Source organism: Eretmochelys imbricata, chromosome 27, assembly GCF_965152235.1.
Source record: "Eretmochelys imbricata isolate rEreImb1 chromosome 27, rEreImb1.hap1, whole genome shotgun sequence".
Lineage (NCBI taxonomy): Eukaryota > Metazoa > Chordata > Testudines > Cheloniidae > Eretmochelys > Eretmochelys imbricata.
This window is the reverse complement of record NC_135598.1, coordinates 8,865,944-8,892,052: the sequence shown is the minus strand read 5'-3', so window position 1 is coordinate 8,892,052 and position 26,109 is coordinate 8,865,944. Positions and strand designations below refer to the sequence as shown.

The 26,109-nt window shown below is 58.0% G+C and overlaps 2 protein-coding genes across 3 annotated transcripts in view; both read right to left on the bottom strand.

Moving 5' to 3' along the window:
• Positions 1-1,386: 1,386 nt before the first annotated feature.
• LOC144258149 (all-trans-retinol 13,14-reductase-like) lies at positions 1,387-18,117 on the bottom strand. The gene is made up of 11 exons (XM_077806520.1): positions 17,958-18,117; positions 10,605-10,787; positions 8,571-8,800; positions 8,002-8,197; positions 6,592-6,789; positions 6,388-6,507; positions 5,836-5,974; positions 4,120-4,229; positions 3,056-3,222; positions 1,844-2,003; positions 1,387-1,532 (listed from the first exon to the last, which is right to left on the bottom strand). The coding sequence occupies exons 1-11, from the start codon at positions 18,115-18,117 to the stop codon at positions 1,387-1,389; spliced, it is 1,809 nt and encodes a 602-aa protein (XP_077662646.1).
• Positions 18,118-25,299: 7,182 nt separating this feature from the next.
• MPP2 (MAGUK p55 scaffold protein 2) overlaps positions 25,300-26,109 on the bottom strand; it is a 28,546-nt gene continuing 27,736 nt past the window's right edge. For both annotated transcript variants that reach the window (XM_077806313.1, XM_077806314.1), the window contains one exon: positions 25,300-25,476. In XM_077806313.1, the coding sequence (XP_077662439.1) occupies positions 25,300-25,476 (177 nt within the window). The remainder of the gene's footprint in view (positions 25,477-26,109) is intronic.

Sequence of the window (26,109 nt, the reverse complement as noted above, 5' to 3'; positions counted from 1 at the left end):
AGGCGTGTTGACCAGCCAAGGCTGGGGAGGGGGTAAACCAGTTTCTCCAAGCCAAAGGACAAGCTGACGCCTCTAGCCAGGTGTCATCAAAGCTAATGGGAGCATGCACGTAGCATGTGACCATTCTTTGGCAAGGAAGGGGGGGCAGGACCAAACAGATCCGCATGGTAGCAAACAATAGCAGCTTTTGGTCTCCGTCCTCACAGCGAGAATGACCTTTATCTAGGGGTGACCCTCAGGAAAATGCATTTGCAAACAGGTGGCTGAACTATAAAAATTGGGGGCAAAAACACCCCCAGGGGATTGCTCCCCAGCCAGCCATTGCCTGCTGTCTTTCACCGAAGACAACAAAAGACACAGCCTTTGGGAGCAGATCCTGGCCGGAGAATTGGGTCAGCAGCGTTTCAGGGGACCTGGGATAAGAGTTTCACCTTGAACCAAGCCTAGTTTCAGTTTAGAAAGCGTTTTACCTTTATTTCTCCTGTCACCATTTCTGACTTCAGTGCCTTCTACTTGTACTCACTTAAAATCTAACTCTTGTAGTTCAATAAACGAATTTGATTCTTTAATCAAAACGAATCCAACGTTGCAAACTGTTTGAGTAACTCCATTGAAGGTGGCAAGCTGTCGTATATTGAGCGTCTCAGAGGGGCAACAGACCAGGCAAGGGATGGACAGCGCAGAACACGCATTCTGGGGGGAAATTGGGGACGGGGAATGTGTTGAGGCCACCCGGGAAGTGGTAACCCAGGCTGGTGGAGTCAGAGGGTGACCAGCAAGTGCTGGCAGGCTGCTGGGGCAGAGCTGCTGGACCAGGGCTGTGGCTTTCCTGAGACACTCAGGATGGGAACCTGCCTGCTGCCTGCAATGCACTCGAGGCAGCAGGCCAGGGGTGGTACAGCCCCTCAGTGGGCTGGACTGCACCCCAAAATGTTAGAGGCAGAAAGCCAGGCTGGGTTTTGTCTCCTCATTCCAGGGCAATGGCCCAGCAGCTGGAGACACAGATGTTCAGGCCCGGGCTGCCACCCGAGCTCCCACCTCACAGGGTCCCAAAACACCTGCCCAAATGTCCACACCGCAATTAAGGATCCCCTTAGCCCGAGCCCTGCGAGCCTGAGTCAGCTGGCACGGGCCAGCCGCAGGTATCTAATTGCCGTGTAGACCGATGCACAGAGCCAGCGGCCGGGGTGGGTGGAGGGAAATCCCAGACTGGCGGTGGAAAAGCAGGTTTGGGGGTGAGAACGGGTGTGTAGATGAGGTTCCGACCTTCCTTCTCCGGCACGTTCCCAGCCCCAGGGAAAGAGCTGGGGCACGGCGAGGCTGAGCATCAGAGGACGGAGATGGGGCAGCTAGTCCATGGGTCGCGTGAGCAGGGAGGGGGGGCCCCTAGGCTGCTTTCTTGCCGCGCTCCCTCTTGAGCCTCTTCTTCAGGAGCAGCAGGTCCACGTAGAGGATGCGGTTGAGGACAGCGGAGGCACAGATGAGGCCGCCGTGCAAGGCGCCGGCCAGGCCGCAGCTAAAGACGTCCTGCCCTGGGATGGGGACACACGGGAGGGCGTCAGACAGCAGAACTGCCATGCTGCCCCCGAGCCCGCCCGCCACCCAGAGCGGCCCGCCCCAGGCAGGGGGGGACTCGAGCTCTGGGTTCAGCTCCACCAACCCGGCCCTGGAGGGACCCCCCCACCCGGCTCCTGTGAAGTCAGGGCTCAACCCAAGAGCAGGGGCCAACCTGCCGGGCACCCACCAAGGCCCGGTGGGCCACCCCGACGCCCAGGCGGAGCGGGGTGAGAGCCACCGGCCCGGGCGGGGTGGGGACGGCCCCGGGGCCGGAGGCTGCCCTTACCCGTGAGGTAGAGGTTCCGGACGGGCGTCTCCGCCCGCAGGGTGGCCACGACGGCCGGCGCGAAGCGGCTCACGTCGTGCTCGGCCCCGTACATCTCGCCACGGGGCGCCCCCAGGTAGTGCTGGTTGGTGAGAGGGGAGGCCGCGTCCAGGAACTCCACCTGCCCAGAGGTAGTGGGACAACATGCAGGCCAGGGAGCAACGTGGGGCTACAGAAACCGCCCGTTGCCAGCCCTTCCAGCCCCCACGCCCTGCCCCTCAACCCACTCCCCCCCAGCACGGACTCTAGGACCCCATGATGTCCAACTATACAGGCCCAAGTCCTTCCAGGTCAGGGTCCCTGCCCCTTTGCCCTTGGACCCCCACTCCACGCCCCCGCCCACAGCTTGTCTTCACTGGGAAAGGGGGGAACTAAAAAAGTGTTAACACATGAACATCCCAGTGCCGACACAGCAAGCTGGACTTCTCACGTGTGTTCGTTGAGTGAGGCGGGCCCTCCGCTCCCTGCTCTGTACACGTGTGTGTATGCGTGTACATGCATGTGTGTATGCATGTCCCGGGTGCAGTGATCTCTTCACAAGCCAGGGGCTTCGCCTGGATCCAAAGGCTCCCCTGGAGCTATCAAAGGGGTCTCCGGTTGCTTTTCAGAACCGGGCTTTCGGGTTGGGGTTAAGCCTGGGCTCGCAGTTAAGGGGGCCCTTGACCAGCTACTCCCCATTCAAGCGACAGCTTGCCTTGTCTACACTAGGGCTCTAACATGGGTGTGGAATCCATCTATTTTCCGGTGTGAACATGGCTTCTGGATGCCACCAGTCCCCGTGACACGCCTTGAATGGGCTCTAGTAATGTCCCCTCTGCGCCAGCTAATCGCGGTTATCACGTGGTGGCAAACCAGCTGTCGCAGGACCTTTGCTCCTACAATCCCTTGTGGCTCTTCCCCCGCCCCACCAAGCTGAGTACGAATCCTCCCCAGCAGGCCCAGGCCCAGAGACCAAGAAGCTGATCTGAGAACCTGGACCTGCCCTCAACCACTACGTACAGGGCCATGCCTACTTCAACTTGAGCTTTGGGTCCTCCTGGGACCTTCTGGCAGCTAGCCCTTGGGCACAGAGCAATGGAGCTATGGGGCTAATGGTTCCAGGGACTCACAGAACTACTGGCCCACCAGTAGAAACCGGCACAGGCCCACTGGAGGAGTCTACTGGGGTGTCACCTTGCCACAGAGCTGAGGGAACCTCTCCAAGGCCATGTCCAGCAGCCGCTGGGCGATCTCCATCTTGTAGGCATGGTAGTCAGCCCCTCTGTTCTTCACACCAGCCCCTGACCACTCTTCGAACCACTCGTAGCGAGCCATGGTCAGGATGGTCATGCAGGACTGGCCTGGAGCACAGGGAGAGGACAGAGCTGATTCAAGCTGGCCGCAAACCTCGGGGGACCCTCCTGAACAGGCCCCTGCCCCAACCAACACTCCCCCATTCTGTGATGTTGGGCCAGCCCCCCAAATGGGAGAAGGACATCTGGAGCCCCCTGAAACGTGATTGTGGGGGCAGGATGGCTGTCCTAGAGGAGCACGCACAGCCAGGGCAACGTATCGATTGGAGTCACGGCCCTAGGACTGGGCGTCGGCCTGAAAGATATGGGACCGGGTCTTCAGCCGGCGTGAACCAGGAGGACACCTGGCCTGCATTCTAGCTCAGCCACAAGCTACTGGGTTCACCAGCAGCCCCTGCTGAGCCGGGGGCGGCACCTCCCTCCCAGGCAGGAATCCCCGGGGGCAGCCGGGGTGGTGACGCTTAGACCCGACACTCGGAGGGCAGCAAGATCCTGAAGCGAGAGTGGGGTGTTGTGGCTCAGGCTGACACTTGGGCTCTCCTGTCTAGGGGGTCGGGAGAGCACCAGAGCCCGAGCACAACCCCCCATCTGGCATTTTCTCCAGCCCTCTAATGATTGGGGTTTATCCCCGGGACATTTCACCATTGGCCAGGGGATGGCACGATCCTTAGATCCAGGGGCACCATACGGAGGGTGGCAGGGGTTTAAGGATGGGGCAACAGGCCCATGTGAGAAGTGCGAGCCCGTTGGCTACTGGATAGGGTGGCCAGCAGGTACAGAGACGGCCACTACTTAACCTGTGCAGGACTGGCTCAGTCTTGCTGGTCCTCGGCCAGGAGGCATCTTCTTGACCTTCCATGAACAAGAACCTCCCCCATATCCCCCCGCCCCACCCTCCAATGGTTCCCAGCTCCGGGACACATTGGCCGGTCTCTGGGTGGGTACCTGGGTGTCTCTGCTGGTACGTGGGGTCCTTGGCTGATGGAAAGGTGATGAACATCATGGGCACGTTCTCACTGACCTCCTCCCTGCTGAGGGCAGCGTAGCGGGTCATCCTGCAAGGACCAGAAAGAGCGCAAATGGTACGGCGGGATGCCAGACCTCCTGGGGAGGAGGGGAAGGAGGAGGGCTGCACCCCAGCCCTCTACACCCATGAGCCGCCCTCGCCACCTACCCCCACCCCCTCCTGTGCGTGGAGTAACAGGGCTGCCTAGTGGGTGGTGAGGGCAGAATGCGTTCTGCCAGGGGGCAATTCCCATCGCCTCCCCCTTACAAGTGAATGAGTCTGAACTCAGCCGCAAACCGCTCCCCTGGGACCTGCCCTCCAGGTCTGACCTCGACCCCTGGGGCCTGGCACGCGAGCAGCTCTGGGTCACAGCACACGTGGGGCGAGGGGCTGAGGTCACAGGCTCCGGCTGAGCTGGGACACACCTAGCTCTCGCCTTGTCCCTCCACCACCTCCGTCTGGTACGGCCGACAAGTCTGCCCAGACAGAGTTAGGCCCTGTGCATTGCCCTGGGCGGTGTAATTAATCCACCCCGACCCCCACGCCTAGGTCACCCCTACCGCCCCTCCAGCAACAGAAGACCCCTTCCACCGCTGCGGTGCATGTCTACACAATGATGCCACAGCTCTGCCGCTGTCATGTGTCCAGCGCAGACGTCCCCTAGCGGACATCCCTACCACACAGACACCCCACCACGACCGTGTCAACAGACCCTGCGAGCCAGAAGGGAAGCAGAGCGCTTGAAGAGACAGCGTGGTCTAGCGGGCAGGTTCTGCCACTGACCTGCTGGGTGACCTTGGGCTAGTTGCGTCCCCACCCCGTGCCTCAGTTTCCCCTCCCTCTCTTCGTCTCTCAACTATTTACATGGTAAATTCATCAGAGCCAGGACTGTCTCCGCTTACCATGTGTCCGTACAGACCCTAGCACACTGGGGCCTTTAGCTGCTATTCTAACATCAACAATAACCATTGGAACATAGAGAGGACAAGGAACAGTAACTTTTGCTTCTACGGCTCCTTCCGTCGGCAACACCTAACGTACAGACCCTGTCTATTTAATTCCATCATTAACCATGCTCTGGTCAGCGTCGTCTGACGAAAGTGGGCATTTTTCACTTGCATAATGTTTTCCATTACTACTTCCTTTTCCTGTTCACCTCCCCAAGTGTGCGGCAGGTAAGGGACGTGCAGGGATCCCGTCACTCGCCCTTGAAATGCTTCCACCTCTGGGGCGGGACATAGCGGCTGTTTGCCAGCACGCAGCAATGCCGCACAGCAGCGTCGGGCAGGAAAGGAGGAAAAATCTCACCTGGGAGACTAGGCGGGTGGCTTGGGGGTGGAATCGGCAGAGGTTTGTTTCAAATGTAAGCTCCTCTGTTATTCTGTGCCCAGCACTAGCGTGGCCTTGCTCCCGGCTGGGGTCCCTCATAACGCAATTAAAGGATAGAATGGGGCCGGGTCACTGCGTCTACCACAAGCTGATCCCTTTCAGCCTTAAGATCTCTGATGCTCTATGCTTCTGAAGAGCACCACAGGATCTGGACCAACCGAGGCACGGGATCAGGACCCAGGTGTCAGAGATGGGACAGGCAGAGAAGCACACCTGCTCTGAGGGGGCGACCGAGAGGTCTTAGGGACCTTTGGCCTGCCACTTACATCTCGTCCAGATCGTTGTCCAGGTAGATCCAGTAGTTGGTGGATTTGATGCCCAGCTCCTCGGTGGTCCCCTGGAGGCCCACGAAGACCAGAAAGGAGCCCATGCCATGCTGTACCATGCTGAGCACAGACTGGATCCCTGTAAGAGAGAGCGAGGGGCCAGGGGGGTACAGATGGGTGGTGCAGGGGAAAGCCGCTGGCGATTGCTCTGGTACCCCAGGCTAACACCGTCTGTCTCTCCAGCCCCTGCTAGTTCTGGGCCAGCTCCTGCCCCTGTGGTTTTGCTCCCGGTCTTTCAGCACAAGCAGGCGAGCCTCACGCTTTGGGGTCTGGAGGCCCAGGGTTCAATTCCACGGGGCCGCCCTAGGACTTCCCAGATGCGCCCAGGAGAACAGGACAGCCCGACGTTGGCAGCCGCGCCCATCCATTCTCTCTGCCACCCCATGGACCGGTGCCAGTTGTCTGCCAGACTGGGCCCTTGCCTGGCCTCCTGGAGAGGGGTGGGGCAGACACCACCTCTGCTGAGGTCCCAGAGGGCTGCTCCCCCTTTACCTGCTTTGCTCCTGATCTCTGCGGGCAGCAGGGTCCCAAAGGTGTTGAATATCCCAGCGTCCGAGATCACCACGGGGGCATAAACCACCTCCTCCCGGCCCCGCTTCTGCACCGTCACTCCTGCCGGGAGACAAGGACACCAGACCTTAGCAAACGCACTTCCGCCATGTGGGGAGGGGTAACCCAGGTGCCCCCGGGACTCACCCAGAGCCGCGCCGCCCTCGGACAGCAGGATCCTCCCCACGCGGGCTCTCACCAGCACAGCGCCTCCGGCCCGCTGGATCACCGGGATGGCGTGGAAGGCGATCTCGCTGGCGCCCCCTTGTGGATACCAGGCGCCACGCTTGTAGTGGTGCACCATGAGGGCGTTGATGAGGAAGCTGGAGTCCCGGGGGGGGACGCCTGGCGGCAAGGGGGCGAGTCACAAAAAGTAACCACTCCCCCCCCCCCCCCCCGGATCTCACTCCAACCCCAGGGGCGCGTCCTCGCACTGGAATGTCCCTTGCAAGGCCTGAACCTGGTGTTGCCCTTGGTTTGTAGGGGGCATATACCCCAGAATGTGATCAAGCTAATTGCAGCCATATTAGCGAAGGGTTCATTTGGAGACAGGGCTTTTAGAAACAAGGTCATAACTACCGGCAGTTTTGCTAATCGGAATGGGAGAAGGGGCGGAAAAGTAAATAACTGAGAATGAAAGGAGATAGGTGGATGGACAGCCTTGAATGTAGATGGCTCTGATAGTAAAAGTTTATTGAAAGTTAGAAAAGGGATGATTTAGTGGCAAGTCATTCGAACCTATGTGTTTTGTAGAAGTTAATTATAGAAAGTTTAGATGATATCAGTGTACTTTGGGAGCAGTCCCGGGGAGCTATCCTGGGAGAGATGTTTTCCTCGCATCTTTACTCCCTGGCAGGGAGGCGTTTGACCCGCGCTGACCTGTCATGGATTACTCAATGCCGTCTCCGAATATTGGTAAATAGCTGGGATGTTCTAAACCTGTTGTTTATGTTTGTGTGTGCTTAAATCTAATAAACTGCAGTGTTAGACAGGAGCGCATTTAATCCTTGATCGGACGGAATCGCTGAGTTCCTGTCGATTTGTTCCTGGAGTGAAATAGTTAAGTTGCCCCTCTTGGGGGCTCTGACAACCCTGGGTAACACTGGTACCCTCAACATACGCGCCTACCCGCTGAGCTAAGGGAGTAACTCCACCAGCTGTAAGGCAGTAGCAGGCTGTTATATTATACCATTGAGGGTATTATATATAATTATGTTAATTAATCATAACATCACACAACAAATGAATAATAAACTAAACACACAATGAAGTACAATCATAAATAATGCTTATAATAAATGAATCATAAACTGAACTCATTGGCTACATACTCCAGGACAACGGCTCCCCCCTGCTCAGTCAGTGTATTACCCAACCACACTGACGTCCATGGCGCGGCAGCGGGACGGTCAAGACGTCCCCAGGAGTGTAAGACGTCCCCCACGCCTTCCCGGGACCCCTGGCGTGGCTCAGCAGTCAGTTCCAAGCCTGCTGACCAGGGGCACCCTGCCTCATAGTGGGGAACCCCAGGGGGCAGGTGGCTGGGGCCCACCTCACCGTAGAAGAAGTAGCTGAGGACCACCTGCAGGTCCTTGTTGGCCGTCAGCCGCTCCATGACCTGGCTGTGGCTGGTGCCCGCCATCTTGAAGACGGGGGAGACCCAGTGAATGAGGCCAGTGCGGATCAGCAGCGTGGCCAGCCAGAGGGGGATCATCTTGAGTATGGCAATGAGGGGCACCCGTGTCGCCGCCATCTACAGGAAAGGCAAGAGCAACCCACAGTAACGGGCCTGGCAGAGCCTTCTGTCCCCCCAGGAAGGGAAGGAGAGGGTCCCAGCCATCTCAGATCCTGAGGGGGAGACTCTCCAGCACACTGGCACCCGTGCATCACAAGGCAGCATGGTCCAATGGTCAGAGCATCAGACTGAGCCTCAGGACGCCAGGGCTCTGTTCCCTGCTCTGAGTGACCCTGGGCAAGTCACCTCCCCTCTCTGTATCTCTGGTTTCCCCTCCCAGGCAGGGTCAGGTTCTGTCGCTGGGCACATGTACAGCACCAAGCGCCGTGGGGCCCAGATCTCAGCTGGGGCTGCTGCAGCCAGGGGTCTGCTCCACGACCTCGGCTCTCACCTTGGACAGCCTCATGAACTCCCTGATGGCCTCCTTCTCTGCCGGGAACTGCTTCTCCAGCTCCTCCGCAAAGGTCCTTTTGCCCGAGCACAAGTGGTAATCCCGGTCCCCTACCGTCACGCTGTCGTAGGGGTCCTCCAGCCTCACCCACTCCAGCTGGCCATCCGTGAGCTGGTCCAAAGCCACCCGCAGCATGCCCTTCGGGTGCATCTGACCCACGTAGTGGATGCCTGCCAGGCCAGGAGGGAGAGAGAAAGGATTAGCCCCGGTGATATGGAGTGTGGAAGGGCTTGGAAGGTGAGATCTTTGGGGATGTGTGACGATGGGACGCAGCAGGGAGGGGGGAGTGTTGACCTGGGAATGTGCCCTGGGGAGGGGAGACCTGAGAGCCTGTCACCTGAGCCAGGAGGGGGAGGGGGAGGTAACACCTCTGCCCAGGGATGTGAAGACAGGCTGCAGAAGGGAGCCTGCTGGGGGGGTTTAGTTTTCAGTTTGGAGCTGGGTGGAGGAACACAGGGAACCCCAGGGCTGGGGTCTAAGCTCCCTGCTCCCCCAGAAGGACTTGACTGAGGGGTCCTGGGTGTACCCACAAGCTCTGTTTTGGACTGCAGAAGGGAGCTGCAGAAGGGAGCCTGCTGGGGGGGTTTAGTTTTCAGTTTGGAGCTGGGTGGAGGAACACAGGGAACCCCAGGGCTGGGGTCTAAGCTCCCTGCTCCCCCAGAAGGACTTGACTGAGGGGTCCTGGGTGTACCCACAAGCTCTGTTTTGGACTGTGTTCCTGTTGTCCAATAAACCTTCTGTTTTACTGGCTGGCTGAGAGTCTCAGTGAATCCCTGGAAGAGGGGTGCAGGGCCTGGACTCCCCCCACACTCCGTGACAGGATGCAGCTTGGAGAAAAGGGGGCAATCCGGGCCATACCCATAGCGTGCTGCGGCTAGCCAGAGGAAGCATGCCCCGGTGCCACGTACTGCACACACGCCACCCCCTTGCTGGGATCTAATTGCCACGCTGCTAGCACCACGGCTGGGCAACCGGCCTATGGCTGGCAGAAGAGACCCAGCTACCCCGGCACCGGTAGCCACCTGGGCGGCCTCCCATCCAATTACCGGTCAGGCCCCGGGCTGCTTAGCTTATGAGATCTGACATGAATCTGGCAGCCCACAGCGGCAGATGCTAGGGAATTAAGTAAACCAATTAGCCGTCGTGGTCCTGCTCTTGGAGTCACCTTCAGAGAGGTGGAGATGGGGGGGTTGGTTTGGTTTTGACCTCAGCTAACCTTGCTGTTAGGCCCCGTGTCCCCGCGGCACCCTGCAGAGAGAGTGTACCAGCGGGGGGGCGGGGGGGGATCTTCACACGACCATCCCCTAGAGGAATCAGACCACTTTCCACCAAGTTACCAATATTAACTAACTGCCCCCTTGGACGGCAGGTCATTATCATGACCCCCGAAATGGGGAAACTGAGGCACAGAGCAGGGGTGGGACTTGCCCACCCCCCGCCCCCCAGGTCATGCAGTGAGACCTCTCCCTTTTTCAAATCCTGCCTTAAACTCTCCTTTGCCGCGATGCCCACAAAACCCCTCGACGTTGGTAAGGCAGGCGATGCCCACTGTTCCAGCCAGTATGGCTCATCAATCCCTTCTGCTCCCCCGTCTGCTTGCCCCTGGTCAACTGGGGGGGGTCCCTGGAAAAATAGGCGCCCCCACGCACCCCGACCCACTCCGTCTGCCCAGCGCTCCTGCTGGGGAAGCCCCCGCACCCAGACCTATATAACTCAAAACCCCAAATATCAGGACTGTCCTTTAAAATCAGGACATCTGGTCACCCTTCTGGCGGGAGTGCCGGGTGGGGTGGGGGCTAGCCCCCGCACCCTGACCCCATTTCCCCAGCAGGAGCACCGCAGACGGGGGAACTGCCCTCTGCCCAGGCAAGAAGCTGGGGGGGGTCCCACAGGCCGGGCCCGGCCCCAAGAAATCCAGCAACTCCCTTGACGTCCTCGCCCGCGAGCATCCAGCGGGCTCCTCCCACCGCTTACCCACATCAAACTCAAAGCCCTTCTCCTGGAAGGTGTGGCAGCATCCCCCCGCCTGGTCGTGCTGCTCCAGCACCAGGACCCGCTTGCCGGCCTTTGCCAAGGCAGCCGCCACGGCCAGGCCTCCGATCCCGCTGCCGATCACGATGGCGTCCAGGTCGGGTGGCACCTTCTCCAGGGCGAAACCTGGCAAGGGAGGGCAAAGGGTTAACAACACCAGAACCTGCAGGATCCCGGGGGAGCGGGCAGGGCGACCCACGCCACGGCCCTATGCTGGGGGGAACGTGGGGTCACTGCCACCCAGCCCGAAACCGTCTGTCTCCTTCTCCTGGCCCCGCTGCGGCATCTCACCCCAGACACCCAGGAAGCACGGCCCCTGCGCCTCGGGGGGTCATTCCTACCAGGGAATCTGAGCCCACCCTGCCCTGGTGTGAATGGCTGCAGGGGTCTGGGAAGCAGGGGGGTGAGGGGGGCAGGGGACAGGCATGTCCATCTAGTGCTGAGCAATTCACTGCCTTGCACTGGAGGGGGGCAGGTACCTGCGTAACTTTCACTAAGTCTCTCGCGCTGGGGTTTCTCCCTTGGAGCTGGCTGGGGCTACGGTAAAAGGATTGCCCTAGTGGGAAGGGTGGGCTCTGACCCTGAGATTAACCCTTGATCTCCCCGAAAGGGGGTTGGGGCTTAGGCGGGGACGGCGGAGCCCATCTGCTGACGCCGGGGACCTCCGGTGGGTGTCACAAATGAGATTTGGGGACGGTTCGGCAGGGACCATGTCAGACCAGCTACCCCAACAAAGGGCAGCCTCCACCACCCCAGTGACTATAGGATACCACATAGGGGCTCCCTGGCAGCTTTCCGAGCGGGGCTCCGAGTAGACAGACTCCCAGAGTAGCAGAGAGCTGGGGCTTGCTGCGCCAGCTAGGGGGAGCTGCCCCAAACGAAGCAGGTGGGTGGCCAGCAGAACAAAAGGGTGGAGTGGAAAACATTTTGCAGCGACTGGGACAGGTGTGTGGGTCCCCGAGTGCCGCCCAGGGCATGGGGGGTGCTGCTCTCGGCCCCAGCAATCCAGGGAGAGGCTCGGGGAGTCTGCCAGCAGCCACCGGCTCATTCTACGGTCCGCCGAGCGGGTGGCTCCCGCTTCAGGCCCCACACCCACAGCAGGGCCCTTAAGGAGAAGGCAGCCCTGACGACTGGGTCACGAAGGCCCAAAGCAACCCAGGGCTGGGCGGCCACCTGCATCAGCTACCGACCTCGGACACGCGGGGCCTGGCCCGGGACGGATCAAGACTACCCCACCCCTCCAGAGACAGGAGCAGCCTGGCGACAAGCAGCCCAGCTGCCGAGACGCGGTCACTCCCCTCCTTCTCTCCCGCCCAGGACCTGGCCCAAGGGGGCCACAGGCTGACACATCCAGCCACACGGCTGAGCAGATGGAGATGCACGTGCAGAAGCTGCCCAGAGGCCTGCAGCGAATCCAGCAGCGCGGAAGGGCCAGGTGGAGAGCCAGTAGGGTGACCGGACAGCAAGCGTGAAAAATCGGGACGGGGGGGCGGTAATAGGAGCCTATGTAAGAAAAAGACCCCAAAATCGGGACTGTCCCTATAAACTCCGGACATCTGGTCATCCTAAGGGCCAGTGACCTGTCTGACCAAGATGGCTCAACAACACAGCTGCTGGGAATGTGGGGAGGCCGGTCCCAACGCCAGGGGATGCAGGCAAAGGGCTCCCAACGGGGAGTCCTGGGGTACAGAACCGAGCCCCAAGAGACGAGGCCCAGCAGCTGCTGGGGAACCACCTGTGACGAAGCAGGACTGTTCTTAATGTTTCCTCTGAATAGTGTGGGGGTGCCTCAGTTTCCCCTATGAAGTTCTTAAGTATCTAGGTGGTGGGGTAAGGGTGTCTGATCATTGCAGAGCCCTAGAGGGCAGGTGTGTGCAAGGGTCTGGACACAGAGAACGGCCGACACCCTGTTTCCTGGCAACTGATGCCCTGGCCCTTCTCCCCTGCAAGGTGAGAGCTAAAGGGTTGGAGAACAAAGGAATCAGGTGGGAAAGGGACAAAGCCCAGAGGAGGAGGGGGCTGGAGAGAGTTTCAGTTTGGGGCTGGCTAGGGACAAGGAGTGAAGGGCAGACATGGTTGTCTGGCTCACTGCCCCCCAAAATGGACCCAGCTGAGGGGTCCTGTTTTCTGCACCTACAAGCTCTGTTTTAGACCATGTTCCTGTCATCTAATAAACCTCTGTTTTACTGGCTGGCTGAGAGTCACGTCTGACTGCGGAGTTGGGGGGCAGGACCCTCTGGCTTCCCCAGGACCCCGCCTGGGCAGACTTGCTGTGGGCAGAGGGGCAGAGGATGCTGAATGCTCCGAGGTCAGACCCAGGAAGGTGGAGCCGGGGGAGCTGTGTGTCCTGCAGACAGGCTGCTCCCAGAGAGGAGACTTCCCCAGAATCCTGCCTGGCTTCGTAGGGAGCAGGTCCAGAGCAGCGCCCGGGGACTCCATGACACCACCTAAATTCCCTGGCAAACGCCTGCTCGCGCCCCCGCCCCACCCCAATCCTGAGCTGGGGGACAAAGCTACGGCTGGATTTTGCTTTAGCAAACAGCTTCACTCCAGTTTCAGGCCTAACCCAGGGGTTATTTGCTCCGGCAGGATAGGCAGCCACCTGGAGAGAGAGGGAGAGGGAGAGACAGCCAGAAAGCCCAGGGGCAGGTGTGAATCCCCGCTCCACTCTGCCTCGGTGGTCCTAGCTGTCAGAGGATTGAGCAGCCAGATGGCAGGAAACCCCACCCCAGTGCCCCACGGCCGATCTCCGGGGCTGCTGCGGAGACCCAGAAGGCTGAGCGCCAGCTCTGGGCTGGGCAGAGATCCAGAGAGCAGTATCATAAAGAGACTGGACTGGCTGACTGGCACCAAACAGAGGGCTTGTTCAGGGGTGGCAAGTTGTATGGGCCCTGGGCTCCAGAAATATTCAGGGCCTGGCACCCCAAACTCCTCATCCCCAGAGCCCTCACCCCAGCCCTCTGCCCCACCCTGAGCCCCCTCCTGCTCTGTGAACCCCTCATCTCCGGCCCCACCCCGCAGCCCTCGTCCCCCCGCCCCGCACCCCAACCCTCTGCCCTAGCCCTGAGCCCCCTCCCACACCCCAAACCCCTCATCCCCAGCCCCACCCCAGAGCCCTCATCCCCCCACACTCCCCCCACATTGTGCAGTACAGGGAAACTGTTAAACACTTACTGTTTCCAGTCCATTTTTACATTATTTTGAAAAATATATATCGGTTTACAAGGCTGGGGGGTGGGGGGACGACTTGGACCCGTTCTGGGCACCAGCAAAAATTATACAAACCTGCTGCCCCTGGACTTGTTCCTGGGTGAACTCCTGCCTCCCCCAAGGATGGGTCTTCACCCCCAGGCAAGAGCTGATGTGGACCTCCCCCGCTAGCCAGGGAACCCCCACACCGGACACAAGCCCCGGACCGACCCAAAGAGAGAGGATTTGATTCTCATTGACACCCAGGCCCCCTTGCATTGCCAGAGCGGCTGGAAGGACCCTCGGCGTGGCCTCTCTCCCTCTCTGTCTGGGTCTGATTCTTAAGCAGGAGGAGGCCCCAAGCCAGCCAGCCAGCCCGAACACACAACTCCAGCACGGGAGCGGCGGGAGATAAAAAAAAAAGCCCAGCCTCCGCAGACCAGAATAGACACAGATTAAATCTAAAAACACGGGCCCAGAAGGGCTTCTTCCATCTGCCCCGGACCACGGGGATTATCGTGCCGCTGGATAACGACGAAATCGGTGGCCGGGCTGAGTCAAAGCCACCGGGGGGGGGGGGGGGGGGGGGGGAGGAAGGTGCAGATGGAAACAAAGATTCAAAATGAAACGGGACTCAGGGGCAGGACGTGAGCACGGGGCGCCCGCAGGACTGGCCGGACCGGCTGTTCACCCAGACACCACGGGGCATGAGCGGGGAGTCTGTCGGCCCTCAAATTAGTCCATGTCTTGGAGAAGTGATGCGGCCCGGCTGAGGCCAGGGCCTGGGTGTGAGCTGCCCCTTCTCTCATCTTGGCTGCCTTGCGCCAGGCTTAGGGGACATCGGCGGACATCCCCATGCCAATCTGGTGTCCTAGGCCAGCTCCTGCTTCCATGGCTGGGCAGGTTTCAAACGAAACGTCTGGCTCTGGGGAGCGGGTCTTCAGGGTCGGTTACCTGAGTAATACTGACCTTTCACCCCGGGGGGACTCACCGAATTTTACCTGTGGGAGCAGTGAATCCATTCAAACAAACACCCGCTCTGGAGGGAAACTGAGGCACAGCGAGGGGGAGTGACTTGCCCGAGGTCACAGAGCGGTGCAGCAGGGAATGGAACCCAGGAGTCCTGATTGCTAATCCCCCGCTTTGTGAGCTCTTTGGAGCAGGGACCACCTTTTGGTTCTGGGCTCTTTCTTTGGCGCCCACCCAGGCCGTGCCAGTCCCGCACACGACCAGGGCGAGTGGGTGGAGACAGTGTTGCCCCACGTACGGAGGGACAGTCCCTCCTGGGCTGAGACTGCGCCCACCAGAGGCCGGCTCTGAGCAATGACTGTAGCATCCCAGAGAGCAGGGGTGCGATGTGAGAACCGGTCCCCCTCTCCCCCCATGTGATCAGGCCAGAACAGCGCTCACGCGAGGTGTTTTAGAAGCAGGTTCCTATTGTCTAGATTTGCTAATAACTTTGAATATTTGTTTCCTGTTATTAGCCACACAAATTTGATATGAAGAGAAATGGGAGCGGCCCCTTTAAGAAAAGACAGGGTGGGGGCCCGGGGAAGGGGGTCTGAAGCAGGCAGAGGGGGGACTGCTGGCAGAAAAGGTGGCCAGGGCACTAGGGGTGGGTCTCCGCCTGCAAGAAGCTCCTAAGGACAAACGCTTCCCCGCGGAAACAAAGTTCTCCTTGCAAAGCTGGGTCTTGTGACTCAGGGGGGTGACAAACGTGGATATTTGTTCTGGGCCCCAGGCTGCAAAATGGAGCTTGCAAATTCTCCCGGGATCTCCTGACTCTGAGGGAGCGGCTGGGCGTCGCAGAGGCCGATCCAACAAATATGAGGCCCACGGAGGTTTGATCGGGTGGCCCCTGAGGCATTTAGAAAAGTGACGTGTTAGGTGAGTGGGGGGTGAGGTTCTGTCCCTGTTGCTCCATCTCAATGATCAAATTCAGGGTCTGATTCAGAAAACGCTAACCAGGGGGGAAAACTCCCCGTGCAGGAACGGAAAGACGCTTTCTTAGCTTGTCGGAAGATGGAGCAGGTAACGCAGCAGCGACAGAAGACGGGAGTGATTCAGAGCAGATGAAAACTGAACCATTGAACGTGAGGGGCATAAAGGAACACAGCCTCGGATCCAGCAGAACCTGCCATCCGTGTTTAGGAAAGATTTCAGAACTACGCACCAGACTGGTGATTCCGTGCAACGGGCCAGGTTCAGTGTGACGAAGCGGGACTGTTCTTAATGTTTCCTCTGAATATTGTGGGGGTGCCTCAGTTTCCCCATGCAGTTCTTAAGTATATAGGTGGTGGGGTAAGGGTGTATGATCATTGCAGAGCCCTAGAGGGCTGACTTCACTGTGTGCAGCGTGTGTGGAGGGGTCTGGACACAGAGAATGGCCGACACCCTGTTTCCTGGCAACTGATGGCCTGGCACCCTTCCCCCCTGCAAGGTGAGAGCTAAAGGGCTGGAGAACAAAGGAATCAGGTGACCTCCTGGCCCGGGAAAGGGACAAAGCCCCGAGGAGGAGGGGCTGGAGCGGGGTCAGTTTGGGGCTGGCTGGAGACATGGAGTGAAGGGGCAGACGTGGTTGTCTGGCTCACTGCCCCCCAAAATGGACCCGGCTGAGGGGTCCTGTTCTCTGCACCTACAAACTCTATTTTAGACCAAGTTCCTGTCGTCTAATAAACCTTCTGTTTTACTGGCTGGCTGAGAGTCACATCTGACTGCGGAGTTTGGGGGCAGGACCCTCTGGCTTCCCCAGGACCCCGCCTGGGCGGACTCGCACCAGACTGGTGATTCCGTGCAACGGGCCAGGTTCAGTTCCAGACGTCTGGCAACCAAAGTGACAGTGGATTAAAGAGGGATTATCCCGGGCCAGCAGCTCTAGAAGGTGGGAGCCGTGCACTCAGCCCAGGACTAAAACTCCGAAGTGGTACGGAGTCAGAGCGACCTCCCACTGCCCAAACGGCCGGGTCTACACTGCGAATGCTTTGCTGGAATAGTTATGCCAGCAGGGCCCCCACTTTAGACCCAGCACATGCCACCAGAAGGAGTTTCTTCTGCCAGCATAGCCACCCACTTCCCCAGACGACACATTAGCGATGCCCACAGACGCACTCTTCCGCTGACGTAGCTGCATCTACACCGGGGTTTTGCCGGCACTGCACGTGGTTTTATCACACCCCTGTCCGACACAGCTATACCAACCAACCAGTGTATGTAGACATGGCCTAAGGCAGACCCTAGGGACATATTACTCTGACAAAAGTGCCACCCATCTCTATCAAACATTAACAAAGGCAGTTCAAGAACTCAGCGAGGGCCACCACTGGATTTCCTGGAGAGTGGAATGGATCCTGATCCACAACAATTATCTTTGCATCAGAGAAAGCGGAGTCTGCACTAAAATACCCCTCCGGAGTGGTTCAAAGTCAGTCGATTTGGACCAGCATATCAGAGCTGACCTAAAACGGTATTTATGGGATTTAGATGTCGCTGACTTTGGTTGGAAAAAGCCCTGTAGCTTGGAAGCGAAGCACCGGCAAAAATCAAGAGCATCCGAGGGTACTGCAAAGAAAGGCCATGCCGCCTGCTGTGGAGGAAGGAGAAACTGACAACCGCCCTCCGCTGTGAAAGAGCATAATTGGACACAGCTAAATTCACCCGCTGCTCAGATGGAGCGGGACACTCAAGCAATCGGACAGCTAGCAACTGCCGTGGCAGCTCTCACCCAGAGCGTGAGTTCAGGGTATCCCTAAACTAATCCCCCCGTAGACACCAGAAAGCACAAACGCGGCGGAATGATCAGAGAGGCCGTCAGAACTGCCCACAGGAAACCTCAGCGGACGGCGTGATCGCGGCTATACCCGGCCAGGGGCTGGCAGGTGCCAGGTGCCTCAGCCGTCGGGAAACAGGAGAGGGTCACAACCGGGAGGGGCAGGGAGTGAGCGGCCCCCTCGGGGGAAGTTCGAGGTTGCGCGCCCCTACTGCCAGCCAAAAGGTGACAAGGGACAGGCGCCCGTGGGACAGTGTCGAAGCCGCCCAAGTGCGGCTTAGAGCTCACGCTCTCCCCCCGCCGGCCCTTGGCACGCTCCCTGGCTCACGCGCTGCACTTACCCTGCTTCAGGACCTTGTCCCTGACTTTCTGATCCGTGACCAGCGGCCTGGGGGGCTGCAGGGGCCCCCCGGCAAAGGGGTTCCCCGCCGGGCCGAAGTGCCGGGCCCCCAGCAGCCCCAAGGCCAGCAGGCAGAGGCAGAGGACAAGCACCGGCCACATTGCTGCAGGCTGCAGAGCTCAGCACAAATCCCGAGCAAAGGAGGCCGGCTGGAGTCTCCGTGGGCTGGGGTGGGGTGGGAGTAGCAGGTGGGCAGGGAGCCGGCTTGGCCTCAGTCCCAGCAGATAAGCCAAGGGCTGTTAACTCTTTGCTCAGCGCTGCCTGGGGATGCCAGGCCTTGCTCTGCAACAGCCGGGCAAACGAAGTGGAGGTGCTCACGGATCCACTGCTCCCAGGTACTTTGATGCACTGCTCCAGACAAACTTATGCACGCCGCCCCGAAGACGGACTGACCCCCCCCCCCACACACACACACACACACCCCTTTGCTCCTTCAGATACAGTGACACACACACACACACGCACACCTTGATTCATTCAATTCCACTCAACGGCAAACACACACTCTTCCAGACATATGCCCGCTCATCAGGTATTCACTAGCACATGGACCCCTGTACTAACAACCTGCCCCTCTCCAGCGCCTTCCCGCTGTAGATCTCCAGGCCTTGTACAGACACGAATATTCATTCGACCCCTTTCCAGTCTCACCTCCCCAGGAGATCAGCCCGTATTGTTAACGCAGATGGGGAAACTGAGGCACAGAATGCCCAATTCTCCTCTCACAGCCATTTTACAACAGTGTAACTCACTTGGCTTCCTTGGAGGATGCCTCTGAAATGCCTGCGCCAAGGAGGACAAGATGAAAACAACACAGCCAGCATGCGTGAGGGATTTTTTTTTTTTTTTTTTTTGCTTTAAATTTAATAAAAGTAACTGAAAAGTAACAAAAGGAGTCATTCACCGGCAGGAACATGGGATCAGCTCGCACGACCGAGAAATAAAAGAAATGTACAGCATCAGGGCTCTGAGCGTCTAGCAACCCAGCTCAGAAAGTAACTAGGAATAGAAAAGAGTCAGTACAAAAAAGTCACTGTCATTTGTTCAATCGGACGAGAAGGGACCGACAGACAGGGGAGGCCAGGGGGGACTTAACGTTTTAAATTAGGGGCCAGCTCCTCCCCTGGTGTAAAACGGCACTGCTGGCAAAGCCCATCACAGCCCCCAGCTACAGGGAACGAATGGCGCCCGGCCTCTCCACTAGGCACAACCTGGCAGAAAGCTCCATGGGGCCATGCCCACCCCAGAGAGAAACGGTCTCACAAGGTCATCTACACCCAGGCCAGGGCCCTCAGCCTGCCTGGGCTGGAAGCACTGAGGGGCCGGGGGGGGGCGGGGGGGCACCTATGTGACTTCCCCTCCTGACCTCACCCCATAGCCCTGAAAATGGTCCTTTCGGGGCAGCAATCAGGCCTGATGTCATCTGCCTCATTGACTGGTCACCCCCCTCCCATACCAAACCAGCCATCAGCCAGAGCCATCTTGGCATGGCACCCCAACCAGAAGGGGCATTTCAAACCAATGCTGCCGGAGGCTAAGGCCCCAAGCATCCTCAACCCCCCTCGAGCCTATGGAGGGGCAAGCGCCTCCCACCTGCAGCTCAGCAGCTCCCAGGATCAGGCCCTCGACCTGCTTGGTGGGAGGGTTCGTGGGTCCTGCTGCAAAAGGAGGCTGCCTGGCAAAGTGGGGGGTGTCTTGCCCCTGCATCACAGCCTGGCCAAGCACTGGTCCAGAATCGTCACACGCCCCTTGGGTCAGGATCACCGGGCGCGCACATACACGCAGAGGTGACCAGGCGGCGGGGGGGGGCTAGCAGGATCCCCCCCAGGTTCAGAAACAAAAAAAGGGAGAGATTCCACCATAAAACATGGCAGCTCCAACGAATAGAGGGCAGCGTGGTGTAAACAGGGCACAAACAATCCAAATTAGCCGGCTTCTAACACGCAACACCGACCCGACACGGACATCACACCGCTGAGCTCTCTAATAAACACAAGTCTCAGAAATAGACAATTCCAGGGAGGGGAAGGGGAACTATCACCATTCACCAAAAACAAAGAGAAGGGGGGAAAAAACCTTTTCCAGCTCGCTGTTGCTCAGTATTTACATGGAACCATTAAAAACACGCGTGTTTCAAGAAGACTAATGGAGAAGCTCAGAGCCGGGAGTGGACTAGGAGAGACCGGTGGAAATCAGAGATCAAACACGTCCATTTCTCTTGCTGACGGGGGCAGTGCAGGATCATTCACTATAGTGTATGTTAGTGACACATCCAGAAGGAAATATGTACATCGTCTTTAGATCCAGTTAATCCCACCCTTCAATAGGAAACAGAGCATGGGACAGAAAAGGGGTTAGGGGAAAAACTGTCAGTCACCATCCCTGGCTAAGCCCCACAAAGCAAATGTAACATTAACATGGAGTGAGTCGTCATCAGAAGCTACGTTCACACGCATCAGCGCCCATTTGCATGCACACGTACTCACACATGCGCACACACGGAGCGGGAGGAGAGGGCATCAGTGTTGCCAACCTCAAATGTTAAAAAATCGTCAGGCCAACCCCGAAAAGAGAGGAGATTGGCGTTAAAGTCATGAGACTTTAAAAATAATCATTTTTAGTTGCCAAAAGGTGTCGGCCCCTTTCAGGGTTGTGTTTGCAAGAGTTTCCCCGTGAACAAGGAGGGATAGAAACTTACTTTAAAAAAAGCTAAGAGTCTCATAGAATCACCTGACTCCAGGAGCTGGGGATTTGACTAATAAACAAACAGTGTGAAACGTGTGATAAAATTGCAAGAATTGGCAATTGTTTGACAGGCACACATGCACATACACAAACACACCCCCGTGTGTACAGACACAGAGACATAAACTCATAGGGACAAACACACACACACACCTGCATGCAGACACAGGGAAACAAACTTACACCCCACCCCACACAGCCCCATTCTCTCACACAACTTCACAGTCACCTACAGACGCAAAACAGACCCCGGGGCAAAAAGTCGCACTGATTCACCCCAAACAAACCAGAACTTTCTGGGCCCAGATCACCAAGCGCCAAATCCACCAAATTGCCCAGCGGGCCAGGTTCCCGCTGGGTGCTGAGTCCTTTGGGTAATCTAACTGCCAGGCTGTAAATCCAGCATTAAAAACCAACCAAAAATAACCCCCCCAAAACGCTCTGATTTCAGAGCCTGGCGTTCTACTGCCAGCCCCACAGAGCAATGGGAGGCCAACACCTTCCTGTCGCTGGGCCATTACCTTTGATCAATGCCTGCATTACCCCGCTTTGCCCGACAGACAGGGATACGGCCAGTTTCTCTTCTTTACATAAATAGCATTTTTTAAAACAAGGGACATTAATCCTCTCCTCTGTGTGATAGCTATTATCTTACAACGGAAATACACCCTGTGGAACGGGTTCTTGGCAAGAGACCTGGGGGTCACTCCCCCAGTGAAGGTGGGAACAGAAAGGGGGGGTGCAGCTCAGGGGGGTGGCATTTTAATAGGAAGGAAGGGCCGTCCGTTGAGCCGAAGTAGGGACAGTTTGGAGAGCGCCCTCCCAAAGGGGATCTGCATTGGAATTTGGGGGGTATCACCCCTTCCCAATGGGTGTCTCTCCCTGGCTCCCTCTGCCCCGCCCCCACCCCCCCACACACACACACACAGTGACAACCAGCAGGGGAGACCCTAGCCACAGTTGCTTTTAAAGGGGAACTCCGGCCATTTGAGAAACAAGAACTTAAGGCCCAAATTTTTACAAGGGGCCGCAAATTTGGGGTGCCTGACTTGCGATAAATACAGTAAGTTTGTGGGGTCTCTGACACCAGAATAATGGGGGCCACAGACACATTGTGGGAGGAGGGGGAGGTCAGAACCAACACCAACCAACCAACCAACCCCCCAACAGCAATGACTGCTCCAGACCTGTGGAAACCAGGCCCCAGTCATCCCAAGTCAGGCACCCAAAACTGGAAGCGTCCCAGATCCACCGGCGGCCATGGGGCCTGTGCATGCCAGGGGTCTGGGTTCCCAGGGGCACACTGCAGCCAGGCTGGTTAGAAACAGGAGATGGAGTTTTGCCTTAAAATAAAAAACTCAGCAAATAAAGCCGTTTGGAAACAACTGCAAACAGCTCCTTCTTCAGTTACCTGCCCGAGCGAAGGCCAGGGCTCTGCCTTTGCCCTGCTGCAGCTGAGGCCTGAGGTAGTTGTTGACACACAGAAACCTGCACTCCAGAGCGGAGGGAAGGACTTGTGGGCAGGGGCCCCGTGGATGGGAGTCAGAAGACCCAGCCGCCACTGAAGCCAAGAGGAGACAGCATCGCCCACTGGACCAGGTATCCAGAGATTCTATTCCCAGCACTCCCTGAGTCACCTTGGGCAAGTCACTTCCCCACCCCTTTGTGCCTCAGTTTCCCCTCCTACCATTTGTGTATTGAGACTGGAAGCCCATCAGGGCAGGGACTCTCTGTGTATGTACAGCACCTACCACAACAGGGCCCTGATCTCAGTTGAGGCCTCTAATGGCTTCAGAAATTATAATGATGTCATGCGGTTCCCAAGGACTGCGGAGATGTACTAGTCGGCTGTTATCTAGAGCTTTGCACCGGTCGATCTCAAAGCGCTTGACCAAGGAGGGCAACTTCGTCACCATTCTCGCAGGGGGAAACTGAGGCCTGGGGCTAAAATCGCCTGTGGCAGGTAAATAAGAGGAGGGCAGGACCAGCTAGCTTTAATATTCGATGGGGTCAGTTAAGTCTGCGTGTGGATTCGGCTAAAGAAATACGCAAGACAAAAGTTATTACCAAGAAAATAAATAAATACCCCCCACCCCACTGGGTTACTAACAAACCTGTCTGGTGATCAGATCAGAAGGCACCTGTCCTTCCCGCCTTGGCTCTCGCACCCAGGCAGGCAGCTTGTTTGCGGGCTGTCCACTGTCCACACACAACCCTCCTACTCTTACTGATCTTTGTTCTAATGGTTTTTGAGCAACAGGTATGACCCTAAATCGCAGAGCTGGCTGGCCCCATGTTTTGAGGATCCCCCCGGACCTGGATTTTGCCGACTGTCTCCAGAGGCACCATTTCAGAAAAATTCCAGGAGCGGGGCAAAGTTGCATTAGCATATAGAACATTATATGTGATCACTTCTATCCTGCAAAGCTGGGGCAGGAGGCAAAAAGTGGAGCCGATAGACCAATGAAAAGTTGGGGTGGGCGAACCGAGGTCTGGCGGTGGCAATTACCCCCCTTACCTGATATCTAGTGATGCCCCTGGCTGGTTCCACCTATCCAATCATTATGGTTTTTATTTTATTTTGCTGTCACTTTATAAATCCTAAAACCTACAGTTGAGGTCTATGGTCCAGAGCCTCAAAAGTATTTATGTTACTTAACTCTTTAGGTTCCACCACATCCCCAAAGTATCTGAGGGCCTCACCTACAATAACAGATGTATTCTCAGTGTGGGGTATTATTAATTTAACCTTATTGGACAGGTGGGGAAACTGAGGCACTGAGCAATTAAGTGACTTGCCCAGGAGGCTGGAGCAGAGCAGGGAATCAAGATGTCCTGTGCCCTACACTAGATGTCCTGTGCCCTACACCAGGGATGTAACAAGACCCTCCTCAAGGGTGCCTCCTTCAACCATTTGGACCTTAAAGCTATTGATTTCCAGAGGTGCCGCAATTCCCCTTCAATACCACCACAATCACAGACTCTAAGCTGGGGGGGAAGTCGGGCAGCTTTTCCGACCATCGCTGGGACATTTGCAAAAGTTCAAATTGGGAGGGGGGAATAATCTATCCAGTTCGGAGCCGGAAGGCGGGGGCTGGGTCTGTAAACTGAGCTGAATTTTCGGCAGTGAGATAGCTGTGCATTTGCTTGGTGCAGATCTCCCCAGAAGATTCCTTCTGCTCTGGGTCATCCAGAGCGGTGGCCCACTCCGGACGAATCCATCACGGGTTTTCTGTGGGAGCAGGTGAGGCAGGGCATGTGGTGGCTTCGTCTCTTTCAGGTAGGGCATCGGAACCATGCCGATTTTTGGACTGGGCTTGCTAAGGTGCGCCTGTCGTCCTGGGACAGGACTGATCTCTCCCGCGGCACCAAACTGGCCAGTAATTTCCTCGGAAATTCTGCCCCCGCAGCCAGCCAGCCCTGAAATAACTCATCAGTCTTTGCTGGGGAGCAGCTGTGGATTCACGGTGGGGAATTAGTGAGTTAGTCTCTACGGTTGATCCAAGAAGCCCACTGAGCCCACCAAGCTCATTTCCCTGGTGGACACGCCTCCTGCCCCGAACCCCAGACACGGGTTAAGGGAGAATCTGATGCTCTAGCCCAGGGAGGTGATGGGCTCCGAACCCGCCCTGCTGCACCCTCGTCCCCACCCCACTGGCCCAGTGGGGAATGATGAAGAAAGATGGCCAGGAACATCCCTGTTCCTGAGCCGGTTGGTCCCTATTGAGATTTCCCCTGGCCTAGGCCAGTGAGGAGAGATGCCCCAAGCTGCTCCAGGGAGCTGCTGGAGGTGGTGCCAGGCACCTCTGCACAGAGAGGGCAGCTCAGGACCGGGAACGGGGATGCAGCCTGGGCATGGAGCGGGCAGCTGGGTGAAAAAGAGAGAACGCGCAGGGATGGAGGGAGGTGCCAGCTGGCATCCCCAGCTCTGTGCGCCTCCTGCTGCACGCTTCACACTGCCTTCCTCATGCCCACCTCCCTCTGCCAGCTGCCGGGATCTGGCCCCGGGCACAGCCCTGGGGCTGGCTTGAAGGGGGACCCAGTGCCCACTCCGGGCACTAAAGAGGCTGTGTTTAGTGTCCTGGGCGCTGCCCCACCTTGGGCTGCTCTCTTAACCCTCCCCATGGCCACCCTAGCCCTTCCTGGAAGGAAATGAGGGGCCACTGCCCCCCAGCCACGTGTCCAGGGCAGAGAAGGGTTCTCCACTGGGGGTGCCCCTCGGGAATGTCTAGAAGAAACTCTCTAACTCTGGCAAAGTTGGTTAAAACTCAGGGGGAGGGGGAAGGGGATGTTCAACAAGCACCCAGTTCCCTGCCTCCCCACGCCCTACTGGCAGCTCCAGCTAGCGCCTGCCCTTGGGGGGACGAGACCTGTCTCGGGCCGCAGCTCCCCCGAAGACAGGCCTGGGACGCAGGCAGGGGATCCGGGTTCCTTGGCTTTGAGACGTCGTGGTTTGTGCAGGAGGGAGGGCGGAGGGGAGGCGGGTCGGCAGTGCCCTCCGCGTGGGGGCGGGGGGGGAGGCCTTCGCTCCCAGCGTCCTAGTAAACCCAGCTGACAGGGACCCACTGGGGCTCTGCCCGCAGCCTCTCCAGGGCCTCCTGCAGCTGCTGGAATGTCCACTCCAGGTTGTCGTTGACCAGGCTGAGGTCGAAGTAGTGGCCGTAGCCACGCTGGATGCGGCAGCTCTCATCCACCGTCCGCTTCAGATCCGCCTCCTGCCCAGACACAAGCACGGATGCTGCCCGTTAGCCTTGCCCCAGAGCTCTGCGCACAGGGGTAAAGAGCACACGCCTCCAGGGGGGCGGGGGGGTCCCAAAAGAGCTTTGCAAAGGTAAGCAGAGGTGCAAACGACGCAGGGCTCGTTTCACCCCACCCCCGGGATGCAGCCACCTTTGGTGAGGAGCGCAGCAAGCTGTCGGTACGGGGATCCCAGGACTAAGAGGCATCTACCTCTGGGGTGGAGCGTGGCAGCCTTTTATACAGAGATCCTAGAGCGGAGATGCGGCTACCTGTGGGGAGGGGCATGGCCGCAGTTGGAACGGCCACCCAGAAATGCTACTCCGCTCTTTGGGACAGGATATGAAGACGGATCCCGTAATCAGCTGAAGACAGATGGAGGACTGAAGGAGGCAGAATATGATCAATTATAAGCCCGGAAAGATTCTAGGGGCAGGGACAGCGCCAGGCACGAGGGGGCCCACGTGCAAAAAGCATCCATGGGAAATGTAATGATTGGCAGCTGGGGCAGCACGGTGCCCTCTAGCACCATGCTGCGGCACTGCACTCAGCACGGGCTGGCGAATCCCCACCACGGCCCCCTGCCCTCCTTTTGTCTTCCCCCAGGGGTT

Coding starts and splice junctions, on each gene's coding strand:
- LOC144258149 (XM_077806520.1), bottom strand. CDS start 18,117: ATGTGGCCGGTGCTTGTCCTCTGCCTCTGCCTGCTGGCCTTGGGGCTG. Junction 10,788..17,957: donor GGACAAGGTCCTGAAGCAGG/GTAAGTGCAGCG, acceptor CTCCCTTGCCAG/GTTTCGCCCTGGAGAAGGTG. Junction 3,223..4,119: donor GTACCAGCAGAGACACCCAG/GTACCCACCCAG, acceptor CCTGTGCTCCAG/GCCAGTCCTGCATGACCATC.